The sequence below is a fragment of the Micropterus salmoides genome, unplaced genomic scaffold, assembly GCF_014851395.1.
Source record: "Micropterus salmoides isolate LMB-PRFRI ecotype aquatic unplaced genomic scaffold, ASM1485139v1 Ms_hic_scaffold_4, whole genome shotgun sequence".
Taxonomy (NCBI): domain Eukaryota; kingdom Metazoa; phylum Chordata; class Actinopteri; order Centrarchiformes; family Centrarchidae; genus Micropterus; species Micropterus salmoides.
In genome coordinates, this window is record NW_024043372.1 from 35,414,219 (window position 1) to 35,427,959 (window position 13,741).

The 13,741-nt window shown below is 40.0% G+C and overlaps 1 protein-coding gene across 2 annotated transcripts in view; it reads left to right on the forward strand.

Moving 5' to 3' along the window:
• Nucleotides 1-13,741, forward strand: part of ptprga (protein tyrosine phosphatase receptor type Ga) — a 466,997-nt gene that overhangs the window by 416,799 nt on the left and 36,457 nt on the right. Inside the window, exons 13-16 of one of the 2 annotated variants that reach the window (XM_038695935.1) lie at nucleotides 1,173-1,935; nucleotides 7,247-7,400; nucleotides 11,093-11,131; nucleotides 12,670-12,761. In XM_038695935.1, coding sequence (XP_038551863.1) covers nucleotides 1,173-1,935; nucleotides 7,247-7,400; nucleotides 11,093-11,131; nucleotides 12,670-12,761 — 1,048 coding nt within the window. The remainder of the gene's footprint in view (nucleotides 1-1,172; nucleotides 1,936-7,246; nucleotides 7,401-11,092; nucleotides 11,132-12,669; nucleotides 12,762-13,741) is intronic. The other variant, XM_038695933.1, reaches the window with a different exon arrangement.

Sequence of the window (13,741 nt, forward strand, 5' to 3'; positions counted from 1 at the left end):
ACCACTCTGAAACACTGGCTCCAGCCAAGCTGGTCGGCAACATGTAGCCTACAGCTGAATCGAAGCTGTTTACCGGCTTCTCACTGACCCGCCCTTCTCTGCTTCTGATTGGCTAGTAGTCCTTAACTAGGAACTGCGCATGTGCAACTCCCAACAAAGATCATTTAGAGACAGGATGTATCACTCCATAGCTAAAACGAAGCCTTCAACACAGGGTGAAAAGAGGAGCTGCAGCAATGTGCAGTATGACAAAATATATGGTGTTTTTTGAAAATGAAACCATGTAAACCTGTTCTGGTACAACCCCTAAATAGGATTTTGAACCTGAAAATGAGCACAATACCACCTCTTTAATCTCCCTTTTCTTTCGCAAAAAACTACATAAATTTACTTAAAATGAATTAATAATACTGCATAAACACTTGTAATATTAAACTTTGTTGTTTTATATCTTATACCATGCACATGTTAAATTAATGTAGAAATTATAAAGCGTCTTTAAGGTTTGAAATCACGGGATTCTATGTGATCTCTTAAGGTATCATTATGCTTAAACTAGTTAAACTAGTTTGTTTGACATGTTGTACAACTACATCAAAAGGCTAAAGGTGTTCTGAATGGACACACTTGAAAGGCGTGGCAAAAAGCCTACTGTCTGTCCTCGAAGACATTCATGTGTTGCACTCGTTCACAAGAAGGGCGACAGAAGTAGTTGTGGAAAGAATCAATGAAGAGAGCTTCAGACAAATGTTCAAACCTGCCTATTTTCACACTGAAACTCAAAACAGCTTTTGGATACTGTTTGACTATCCAACACGCAGTTTGACTGAAGCATATTGATATTACTTCATTAAAATAAAGTAGTTTACACTTGTGAACCCTTATCAGAATGTATGGCCTTAGTGTAGTGAGTTTAGCTTCTCCGATGGTTTGTATTGTATTTTCTGTCACCAAAAAGGGAAAATTATCTAGTGTTTCAAGAGATAAAAGCAACACATTCAAGTTCACATTTCAACATTTTTAATCATCTGGTAAAAATTAGAGTACTGAACCTTTAAATGTATCTTAAAAGGTTAAATCTCTTAGTCAACAATGTCAAAGTTGACTAGTTGACTGAAGAGGAAAACCAAAAATGATTTCAAATTCTAATCCGTAAATTGTTTCTTTCTCAGCCAACGGTGTCTCCAGCCTCCTCAGCCGACATGGCTCCCATCTCCTCTGGCTCATCTACTTGGACTTCTTCGGGCATCCCCTTCTCCTTTGTCTCTATGGCGACAGGAATCGGCCCATCCTCCAGTGGTAGTCAGGCGACAGTGGCGTCTGTGGTGACCAGTACTTTACTGGCCGGCCTGGGCTTCAGTGGCGGCGTCATCTCCTCCTTCCCAAGTTCTGTTTGGCCGAGCAGAGCGCCAACCCATAATCCCACCTCCACACGCCAGACCACCAAGCCAAACAACGACGCTGCCACCTCTGCCTCTGTTGTTGCAGCAAAAGATAACAGTGAAGCTGGGGGTGAGGAAAGAGAGAACAGCAAGGGTCAAGGAGAGGAAGGAGAGAGAGAAGGAGAGGATAAGGATGAAAAGGAGGAAAAGGAGGAAAAAGAAGAGAAAGATAAGAAGAAGGACAGGAAGGGATCAAGAGGGGTAGGCAAGGGAGGGAGGAAGGACAACAGCACAGTGGCGAATGAGCCGCCCAGCAAGACACCGGATGCCACAGCAAAGGAGAAAGAACAGACTGAACCAGATCCAACAAACGAGCCTAATGTAGAAGACCAACTGGAGGATCATACCTATAATCCACTTGACTCTAACCCCACTACCACCACAGACACAGCCAATGAAACAGCAGCATTGCCTGCCCCCAAGGACCCGGCAGTGATACTTATACCCAGCACAGGGGGGGACAAGAAGCACTGGCCTTTCTTCATCTATACTGGTGAGTCAACAAATGTCTTAAAGCCTTATGTAAACAGCAATTAGCTTTGAGATTTTGTACAGCAAGAACAAGAAAGATGAAATTGCAGAACTGCAGAATTATCAACTTTCTCCATTTTTGTACAAATGTCATCAGTTGTCAAGAAAACTCGTTTGGTGACATTGGCTGTAGTTGAGCCAAGTATTTTTTTCTTCAAAATGTCCGCAATTATTATGAGTAATCCCAAATAGCTTCTTACATAAACCAAAAATCAAATATGTTAACTAATCAATAACTAATACAGTTCAAAAGTACTTGCCTCTCCAAAAGGTACTTCTTTTATCAAGCACTCTCCAGTCAAGGATCCAACAAGGAAGACTATTTGAATGAATCCTTAGAAATTAAATACAAAATGTTTAAAGCAACTACAAAGAACTTCTATTATTAATATTTCCATTTTCTTGTGTTGTAAGATCTGACATTTGTTTTGGAAGTGAGGGAAACAAAGACACAAAATTGCTGTTACAGCTGTTTGCAGGAAGCATAGCAATGAGGTAATGCATATGTTTGGGGCAGATTTGGTTGCTCAGTTATAGTAATTTTGAAGAGAAAGCTAAAGTTATCAACATTCCCTTGTAAGTTACGTCTTTATAATAATAAGCCAACTGCAAGATATAGCTTGGTAGCAAGGCCAACATAAAATGTTACATTATAAGCCAGTTGTATTAAAGTAACGGCCAACGGGGCCGATACCTCCATTACACTCCTCGCAATGTATTTCATAAATGAAACAGACATATTACATACCTGTCTAGGAGGAAGTGGACCAATTCAGGATCTGTTTTGAATCCTTTCAAATCCTGCTCTTCTGTCTATCTATTAAACGTCCATCTGTTTTTGCCTGTGCTCTGCGACTTTCCCTTTTTCTCTTTGCTGTTTCTGCCGCCGGATCAACTGTAACCACAAAATATAACATCAAAAATGTGTGGCTAAGACGCGTGCCTTTGGTGTGAGAGACCCGGGTCATAGAGAAATATTGGAATTGAAATTATGTATGCTCCTTAGGGATTTCATATCATATCTCGATATGGTAAGGAAGTGATACCTGGGGTCTTTTGAGTGCAAATAAATAAAGTAATAATCCACTGATGTGTCAAAGAACAACATTCTCTTTTTGCTCACACAGAAATGTTTCCAAAAGTAAGATACTGTTCAGATGTCACTTTCATTTCTACAGAGCCCCTAAAGTCCTGTAATTTGATCTATTTTATCTCGTGCTCACAAGATTTAAAAAGAAAATCACCTTTTGAGACTTTAGGGGACATTTCAGTGAAAACTAAGTAGTAGCAAGATGTAGAAGAGTGGCTGCCTTGATCACAATTTCCTTCTCTCTCCACTGTTATCTCCTGGAGGTGTGAGATGAATAGTTATGCCATTCTTTTAACTTAGCATATGATAGCCTTAATGGGTCCAAATTTAATCTTGTAGTTTCTTTCATTAAAACTGCGAACCAATACCATGACAAATATTTTCTTTTCTATTGAATGGATTTTGGAAGTTTCTCTACAAAATGATAAAAAAAAATATTAAGGGGATTGGCTATAAGTTAAGTGAAATTACCATGACTGACAAAATGTATCAAATAAAGGTCAACTGCTCACAGTGTTTATCTGTTTAAGCTGTTACGACGAAGGTTTTGGAGCAAATACAAAACAGAGTTGGATAATAGAGAGCTGAGTGTGGTGTATGCAGGGAAAGAAGTGGAACTGCGCTTTTGTGTAATGGCATATCCAGAGGTCTTATACTGTTGTAAGTGGCGATGAATTGCACTGATTTAGAGTGGATGAATTTCAGTGATGTAGTCAAGTAAAGTGTGAACAGACTTCCAGCAGGAGCTGAGAGCAGACCTAATGCTTTTTCCCCTCCCTGCCTCCCCTCCTCATCCCCCCAGCTAAGACGTTTAGCAGGGCACTGCATTAGCCAAGCCAACACAATGGGACATCAATTCAATTTTAAGTGCTGTGAAACAGTCTAAGCGCAAGTCCAGGCGTTATTATGAACAAAAGCAATCTTCTGATATTTCCTAGAAATGGCTTTCTTAATCTCTTTGTCAAAGTACATTTGGCAAATTTTATTCAGTTGGAGCCGGAGCGCATAAGCTTAAAAGTTTTTGCACAACTTTGTAAAAGTATTAACTATATAGATTCTGTGCAGAGCTGCTGTTGTTGCATGTAGGAAGTGTTTTATGCTGATTACATGCTTTCTATCTGAATGTGAGTACTAACTAAATATATTTCGTTAAAAAAAAGTTATTTTAGAATTAGTTATTAGTTTCTCAACATACTGTAATTACTGTGTGAATTTTATGGTGGATAAATTATTGATTAAATTATGTGGTAGCCTACGCTTTTGATTCGATAACTTTTAACTTGATCTTAATCTCTACACTGAGCTTTATTAAGAGTCAGCAAAGATAGTAGATAGAAGACAGAAGAGCTAGAGTCCAAGTCAAGTCTCATAAATGAATGAATGTTGTATCAACTGCTGCGTTCAATCCAGGCTGTTTCTAATACTGCTTAGCTATAAGGAATTCTGTAACTGGAACCTGTTTTTAACACAACTGAGTAATGTGCAATGCAATTAATGACAGCTTATTAACTAGCCTACTGTAAGTCAACAAACCCCACTGACTCTCAAACCAGTGTAACATTAACTAAGTAACACAGCAGCTGCAGGTGTTTGTTGCGAGCAGCTGATGCTACGTGTTACATAGGTAGATTATAGGTAACGCAGGGAGGGAATAACAGCATGCTCATCAGATGTTTCCTAAAAATAAACATTGTTCACGAGTCCCGCACCTCGAGTCCGAGTCGAGTCTGAAGTCTTTGTCTGTGCAACTTAAGTTGGACTCTTAAACTCGAGTCCCCATCTCTGGTATGATGAGTTTATTAATGCCATGCTAGACCCGACAACCCATACAAAGTCAAAATGAGTTCTGTGTCACTATAAACATTAAAATTCTGATTACATGAATTCATCTGTAATAGTATTTCAATATTATAATGGAAATCATCTTATTTTCTGAAGGGAGCAATTCTGTATAATGAGTGTTTTTATTTTGGATACTTAAATACATTTTGCTGATAATACTATTCTAAATACAATTCCCACCACTATTAAACTGGGAACTTGTTCCTAACATTGTAGAAGTGGGATGATAATGGAAATACAGAAGAAGACACACAGTTACATGGGCCACACAGGGGGACCCTGTGACAGCAGCCTGTGGAACTGACTGTCCCCCTCCCTCTCTCTTTCTCCTCCAATGCACCCTCTCTCTGCCTCTTCCCCCCTTCTTGCTCTGATCTGAGTGCTGGCCTACTTTCAGACATGGCGAGAGGAGGCTTGCAGGCTAGACTCAGCTGCAGGAGAGAAAAAAAGCCTCTGCTCCATTTATAGTTACATGTTTGTGTGTGGTGTGTGTTTCGTGTGTTCGTGCGTGTACAGTATGCATCTTGCTGCACATTAGTGACTGGCTGTGTGTGTGTTTGTGTTTGTGTGCTGCTGGCAAGGGTTTATTTATTTATTTCTGGCAGGCCGCTGTAATCGTAACAGAAAAGCAGAAGGAAAGGAGCGGGGAACATAGGGAGGCAGCATCTCTGGGTTTTTCTGTGTGCATTGTGCATGCCTGTGTGCGTGTCTGTAGATGTAAGGAGGGAAATGCAGAGGTAGTGGAAACGCAAGCCAGCTGTGGTGCAGTGCAGGGGCCCGGCCTGATGTAACGTTCCACTCCAGGCAAAGCTGCAGATTGAAGGCCATGGGGGCCGGCATCAGCTCCAGCAACGTCACGGCTGCAGCAGCTGAACTGGGTAGGTGGTGGTGATGGTGATGATTAAGGGACCTGAAAGCAAACTGGATTTAACAAATGACTCATGTTATCTAGAGCTGTGTGTTGTTTTGATGCAGTTGTTTGGCTTCACTTTCTCAAAGTGTGTGCAAGGTTCAGGGCAGGGATGGTGTCAGCTGGGATCTGACCTAGCAGTCAGCATTGAGCAGTATTCAATTAGATTTGTTGGTTTGTATTTGCTGCAGCACCCTCAGATTTTCAGTTAGATGTAGTAGTAGTAGTAGTAGTAGTAGTAGTAGAATAGAAATATTTTTGTTTGCCGTCTTACCCAGCTTGAGATATTGATCCATTTCTTCTCAGATATGCAGTAGGTACAAGACGTGTTGAGCCTCAGTAAATAAGCTGCATCCCAATTCCACGTTATAAATAAAAATTCCAATAAAGTATACACTGTGTACTGAACAGCAACATGAATGTGAACAGGAAATGAAACAAGACATGCTCCAACAGGCGTCAATAAAACTCTGAAATGGTTCTGTCTGTTTTCTCCGTTTTGCAGCAAGGATTAAGAATAAAGATGTCTTCTTCCTACATGGCGAGTTACATCCATAACAAATAGTGACGCTTGGATGAGATTAATGCAGCTGTAAAGCCTGTTGGAAGTCAATTTACATAAATAACTATTAACTTGACATATTTCTTCAATCCACATGTAAAGTAAAGACATGTGAAGCTCCTAAAGCAACCGTCAGATTTGACAGGCAGTTTTTTACAGCATTATATAACATTTGTTTTGAGACAAGCTTTTTTATCTACCTTACTGCAGGAGTGGACTAAACCATGTGCACCACCAGGGAAATATTATTTTAAATTCCAAACTTTTTGAGGGCCCTCCCCATGTTGAGGCCCTGGGTACTTAGTTACGCTATTCAACCCCAAACTACTACGCCCCTGGCAACCAATACCACATATTCTGTGTTGACTTAAAATAACACAACTGATTGGTTATGTGCAAAACAAAACCTAAAATACACACAGAGTCAGGCTGAATAAACAAAATGTAACAAAATGAACATACTCAAAACTAAGTCCGATATTATTATGTATTAAGTATGGAGTTTAGACACAGCTAAAGACTTTAAGCAGACTGGAAACTACTGGCCTAGCTCCATTAGTAGAGAAAGAAAACACCTTCCAATAACTCTAAAGCTGTAATATGAAGGAACATGTGAAAGCCTGAAATACTGATTATGAATGATCCAAGACAAAGTTGCTATTATTGACACTAACTATATCATTCCTGTTCACTCTCTCAACTCTTCTTCTTTCTTACTGCTTCTTTATTATTTTCACTCTAATCCAATCCCAGTTTCCTAGTAAGACTCAATTTTACTCTTTCACCCACCCATTCTGCCCCTCCCCCTATAGCCTCTGCCTGTGGACTTAATTTCTTTGCCTTATATTTCTCCGTTCTTCTTGTTCCAGACCGTCCCAGTGCCGTGACCAATCTGACCCACCAGCCAAGGCCTGGGTCTGGGGCGGGCCTGGGCCGTGTGGAGTGGCTGGTACCTTTGGTGCTGGTTTCAGCTGTGACTTTCCTCTGCCTTGTTCTCCTGCTGGCTGTTCTCGTCTACTGGAGGTAGGTACAACAACACCATCACTTATAAATTACTTTTGAGTTGGCGGTAACTAAGAGGTTGGAAAAGTGAAAGGATGAATGGAAGGTTGCATATCGATGCTGCATTTGGTTTTTACAACATTATACATTTAAACATTTGTTTTGAGACAAGCTTATTTTATCCACCCTACTGCGGTAGTGGACTGAACCATGTGCACCATTCAGGGAGGGAGATACTATTTTAAATTCCAAACTTTTTGAGGGCCCTCCCTATGTTGGGGACCTGGGTACTTAGTATCACTATTCATTGCTGAATGTTAAAATAATCCTACACTAAACTGGTTCAATTAGTGAAATGTTCAAATGTTACTATCCTGACCATCTGCATTGATATGTACATTGTATATGTAGGAGCTGAACTTGAACAGAAAAACAATAAAAGAAATTGAGAAGATATAAAAGGTCCAAGTCGGACATAATAGTTCTGACTATTTAAAGTGAGAGGACTGGCTGAAAAGGTGGCATGGTCACCTTAAACTGGAAGAAATAAGTTGTTCTTTGTGTGACCATCCATGTCATCTACTATACCTGCTCTAATACTATACTCCTCCCTAATATACTAGCATGTTAGCATGCTAACGAGCTAGCCCTGGCCCGTCCAGTCTCAAAGTCTCACTTTGTACTTCAAGCTGCAATAGCCCGATAGTATGGCAAAGGTTACACAAGGTCTCTTAGCTTTTTTAGTCTGAAAAAATAAAAACTACAAAAATGTCAAGAAAAGATATTTTATTTCACCTATTCTCCTAATCAAACTGAAAAATACAACCACACCATCTGAATTCAATTCTCTGTTTTGCCTTGATTCATTCTAACTCGACAGAAACAAATTAAAATAACCATCTTAGTTAGCCTTTCCACTGTATCATACAAATAAATAGTTAAAAAATCATACATTGTGATTTCTGGATTTTTTTTTTTTTTAGATTATGTCTCTCACAGTGGACATGCACCTACGATGACAATTTCAGACCCCTCCATGATTTCTAAGTGGGAGAACTTGCAAAATAGCAGGGTGTTCAAATACTTATTTTCCTCACTGTATGTTTTTTCCCTGATGAGGTGAAAAGGTGACATACTGATAGTGACTATACAAAATTAGATAGAGAAAAGGCTGATGGAAACATATTTTTCAAATATACAGTATGATGACACTGCAGGGCCTGTGTTGCTGTGTTGTCACGTTGGGTGCAATTTAAACACACGACACGTTCAGAATGAATAAATATACTAGAGTAAGAGTAATAAGAGTTTTAGTTAAATGTTAAGTTCTAAGGAAGAGCAGTATCTCCGCCATTTAAAAACAATTGTTGGGTTCAGTCAGTAGCGTTCAGGCCTTACATTCCGAGGTTTTGTGTTTGGTCCCATCTTGCGCCCAATATATTTTTTTCTCTCTTTAACAAATTAACTTTGAACAGACTGTTACACATGCTCACAATAAGTATGTGCTGGAGCGTGTGCATCCATCAACCTATGGACGCTTATTATCATTTCTCTCTGATAGACTCTTTAGTTTTTTTTGTCTTTAAACTTTTCAAAGTAAAAGCTTTCATTTCAACTCACAATAAAGCATTGCTGCAAAAAACTTTCTCAGGTTTTTATTTTGTAGGCACAGTCACTTCAGAGGAAGTGAGAGTAACTGTTGCTGTCATGACTGAGATCTGTTTCAACACCAGCCGCTATCAAAGCATTTGTTTACTTGGCCCGTGGGCTGCCTCTTGACGACCAATGCTGTCGGTGAAACCAATGTGAGACGCACATTTTGACCTTGTGAACGGGCACTGCACTAGTAACAAAAAAGTCCAAATCAGCATCTATAATTATATAAGTCAATTCTCCCTATATGACCAGGAGATCATTTAATCATTGTGATGAATTATGTGTTGTAGAAAAGTGAAGCCGCCTCGTCCTAAGCAGAAGAAGTGTGTTTATTATGTTGCAGCAGGGGAAACCCTACACATAATACAATGCGGGGAAGACAATTCATCAATATTGTGAAGCGAGTCGTACATCTTAGGGCCGGACCAGTGTATTAAAGTACAAAGTAGTGGGCGTATGAACAAAACAGAGAACAGGATAATAAAGACATTGTTGCTTTGTGGCGAAAGCATGACAGGTCCATGTTCCTTCCACCGTTGAATTACATTTTCCTACGCATTATTAGAATTGATAAATGCTCAGCTTAGAGGAAACACTGCTCATTGTTGCCTTTAAATGATTATTGCTTTTAATTTGGTGTCCTTGTAAACGTATGGCATATGGTGTGTGTTAAAGTTTAAGTGATGTTGAAATGTTTTTCTCCTTCTGACAATAGATAGTTTTGACGCAAAATTGCATATTGCACAAGCATGCATGCATGTCTCATAATCTGTAATCATTTATTGGCTGTATTTTACCTAGTATTTGTGGTCTAAAAAAGAAGTTATACCAAAATAAGAACCCTTTATTTATAGCCACTTGTTTGATTTACATATCTGTTATAATCATTGCATTGTGGAAAAAAGCATCAGATGGTGGTCCTTTAATGAAATCTGAAATACATAGCAAATCAATGGTGGCATATAAAGAAAGACAGAATGGAATAGTAAGCAATACTGACACAATAAACATTTGGCAAATTTAAATTAAATATCATATAGTTCTTATTGAGAACACTGGTATGCTGTTGCTCTCAAGTGTTGGGTTAAATTGTGCACAATGCCTCTCTCTCTCTCTCTCTCTCTCCCTCACGCACACACACACACACACACAGGCCTGGCAGCAGATGCTGGAGGTTTGTTGGGGTATTTAATCCTATTGTGGAGCAAAGCTGGCTCCACACAGACTCCACCCCTGGTGCAGTCCTATTGGTCTTCCAGCAGCTGTTGGGGCCGCCCTCATTACCCAAACTGTTGCTCTACTGCATTCAGGTCCTACGGGAAAGACGTAAATACGAGCTTCTTAAGAAAAAACACACACCAAAAAAACTGACCTTACTTTATAAGAGTATATTGTAATAGTTTTTACTGTAAATGAAAGGAAGCACATTGGACCTCACTTGATAAACAACATTATGCAGTGCTCAAGTCATATCTATAGATGCAGGACAGTGGGATGATGTTATTACAACAATTTGGTAGTATTCACATTTGTATGTTGTTACACTGAAGGCAACAAAACCATTTATGAATGTAAATGCAAACATTGAGTGAGCAGTGTTAATTTAATGAGCCTGAATATAGTGCATCTATTTTCTATATTTTATTTTCAGGTCATGTTTGGTTTGGCTCTGTAAAACTCAAGCGCATCAATAAATAAATTATACAAAGTCCCAAATCCCAAGGGTGAAAAAGTGTTGAGAAGCAAACAATTTAAAGAACTGTGGCTTCCTATAAGTTTGTAAATAATTTCTTTGACCCACAGCGTGATTCTGTCAACTTTGTCCCATGTGACTTGAATGCATCATGACAGCAGCTGTCTCACACCAGGAAGTTGCTGACCTGTGTTTGTGTGTGCATCTTGGTGTCACAGAGGGAGAACAACCCCCTTCGTGCCTTGTTAGAAAAGCTGCCCCCCCCCCCCCTTCTGTCCCTCCCTCTCTGTGCACTGGCTCTCAGTTCGTGTCAGTAGCAGCATGCAGCAGCCCATCTGCTCTGTCTCCGCTGCTTGTTCACCAGGATGAACGCTCTCTGCTCTTTGCTCTGTATCAAATACAGGTAGGGAGGGCACACACACACACACACACACACACACACACACACACACACACTGATGTATTGGGTGTTGAGTAACTGTTGCTGTCAAGTTTTAGGAGCGAGATAAGGACACTGAAAAGTGTAGATAGTAGCACAAACAGTAAGTTTAGTTTCATTTAGTTACTGAATGTAACCCAAGACATATGGCAGTCTTTCATTTTAAAATATTTTAACAGGAATGAAGTGTATAGGTAGGCTATAACTCAGTAGGTGTTTTTATTTTGAATGTGCAAACATAAATACAAATGAGTGTATGCTTCCATCCACTGGTGTTTCTCAAGAGGGCACAGGATGACAAAAGAGCATTAGTAAGGTCTCTGCATTTCCAGTAAATAGTGAAATCATTGCTGTTTCACTACCATTTATGTTATGGTGATGAATGGCATTTTCTCCTCACTGTGTGTTCTTATCCTCATGGGGAAAAGAAACCATCAATGACTGTTGGTAGCTCATAGGATGGCAAAAACTGCCTCTTGTGTCCGACACTTTGCACACTTAAACTACTTTTGGCTTTTCCATTCAGGGTTTTGATGTACCAGTAGAACATCATTCATGTTAATCCTGCTGGGATTACGCTTTGAGAACAACCATCCAATAGATGTAATAAACATAAGGTATTATTGCAGTGGACGCATGTAGTGTTCAGTGAAGTATCTGGTAAGCTAAGGAAGGCTAGTGGATTTTATTCAAAATAGAATCATCATCATCCTGAAGTACACTGACCCATATAGAAGGCCGCAGGAACAATTCAAGACACACTCACTGATTTGCTCAATCCCAAGTAAAGTCTTACAATCTCCTCTCAGTCCAGTTCTCAGATAACTTGTTTAGTTCTAATCATATTAAAAGAATGGAATCTTGTTAATTGTTAATTGTTAATTGTTAATAGAAACATACCATAAATTCGGAATACATTTTTGTATTCAGCATATTTTTTGTATTTTGTAGACTTCTAATAACAGTTGGATGTGAACAGAGTCTACATCTCTTTCATTCTGTCTCTAGATTGTTTTTACTTTGAGAGTTTAAGACAGAAGACATATGACACCTCTTCTACTTTCTGCTGTATTTTAACTCCACCTTGTCTCTAAATGCCTGATGCAGATTTCCATTTCAAAGCAGTGTGACGTGAAACATAACATTTGTGAATTGCCAAAGTCACTGTCAAAGACTTGAAACACCTACTGATGTGTCTACTGCTGAAGGCTTCTCTGTACGACATCTGCTTTCTATGTGACTCTATGTGGGCGGGGGGGGGGGGGGGGGGGGGGGGGGTGTCAGCTGTTTGCTTTGAAATTAGACAAGTCCTTTTGCTATCAAACGATGAATGATGGACCAGTGGTATCGATCATTCAGACAACGACATCCCACAGTTACACAGCTGAGTTTCCGCATGAGGGATGAAACATCTTCGAGCACCTTCAACCAAGTCCAGTTGCCCTTGATTTTAACCTTCCTTGGACATTGTTAAAAATGTCATCTCTCTTTATTTCTGTCAGGCGCTGTTTCCAGACAGCTCATTTCTATGTGGAAGACAGCAATTCGCCCAGGGTGGTACCCAATGAGACGACCCCTGTCATCCCCATACCAGGTAACAATCAACTACAACACTTCTCATATATATAATCACCATGCAAAACGGCTTTCCTGGTGTGCTGGTATAGAGAGTTTTCAGGCCTTTTTGTTTGTCCACTGTTGCTGAATGAATAACACTGCTCACATATGCTTTTGAGGAGTCCTGAAGCTTCTTGGTGCAGTGTGTTTCTCCACACAGTTCTCCACACTGTCTCATATGGACGCATGCTCAAGACCCATCGGCGTCAGTTTGTAACATACTGGGGATCCCTATAGCGTCAAAGTTCAACACAGTAGGGGAAGCCCTCTAGTGTCAGTTTTTGACGGTAAAGGTAGGTAAATGATATTTAACAGAAAAGACTGAATAAGGAGGTGGTTGGTGTGGATGGAGGGCCAGAACCCGGACTTTGTGTCCCGTATGAAACAAAAAGCCAACATTAAATATTTTTATTTAAAGGCAGGGTAGGTAAGTTTGAGAAACTAGCCAGAAACTGCTGGATTTTGAAAGTATCCAACAGAGAAACTCCCACCCCCTCCCTTCCGGGCTCCTTCAAAAGCCAAGGCCCCAAAACACGTGAACGCGCGTTGCCGACACCGCAGGAGGACGAGGACAGTGTGACAAGCGGAGAGCAGCGGCTCACATCAGGGGTAAGAAAACATCTAACTTTATCATTATGAAAATAAACAACTAACCCGGCTGTTAGTACTCACTATCAAGCTAGCATGTTAATATTGGATAGGTTTTAAAAAGGCAGAGTTTTGTGTAACATTGGGCAAAGCTAAAAACAGGCTGATACATATTTTCCCCGTTTCCATCAGTTACACTACACGAATGTGAATTTCATACTCATAACATGTACGTTGTTTTGCATGTTAGAGCTTCCACGGTGACACCATTATTGTCAGCCATCAGCTCATCTGTGTCATGTACATTGACCTGGTGTGTAATGTGGACACAGAAGTCCTGTTAGAGAACAACAAACCCCTGTTCAATAA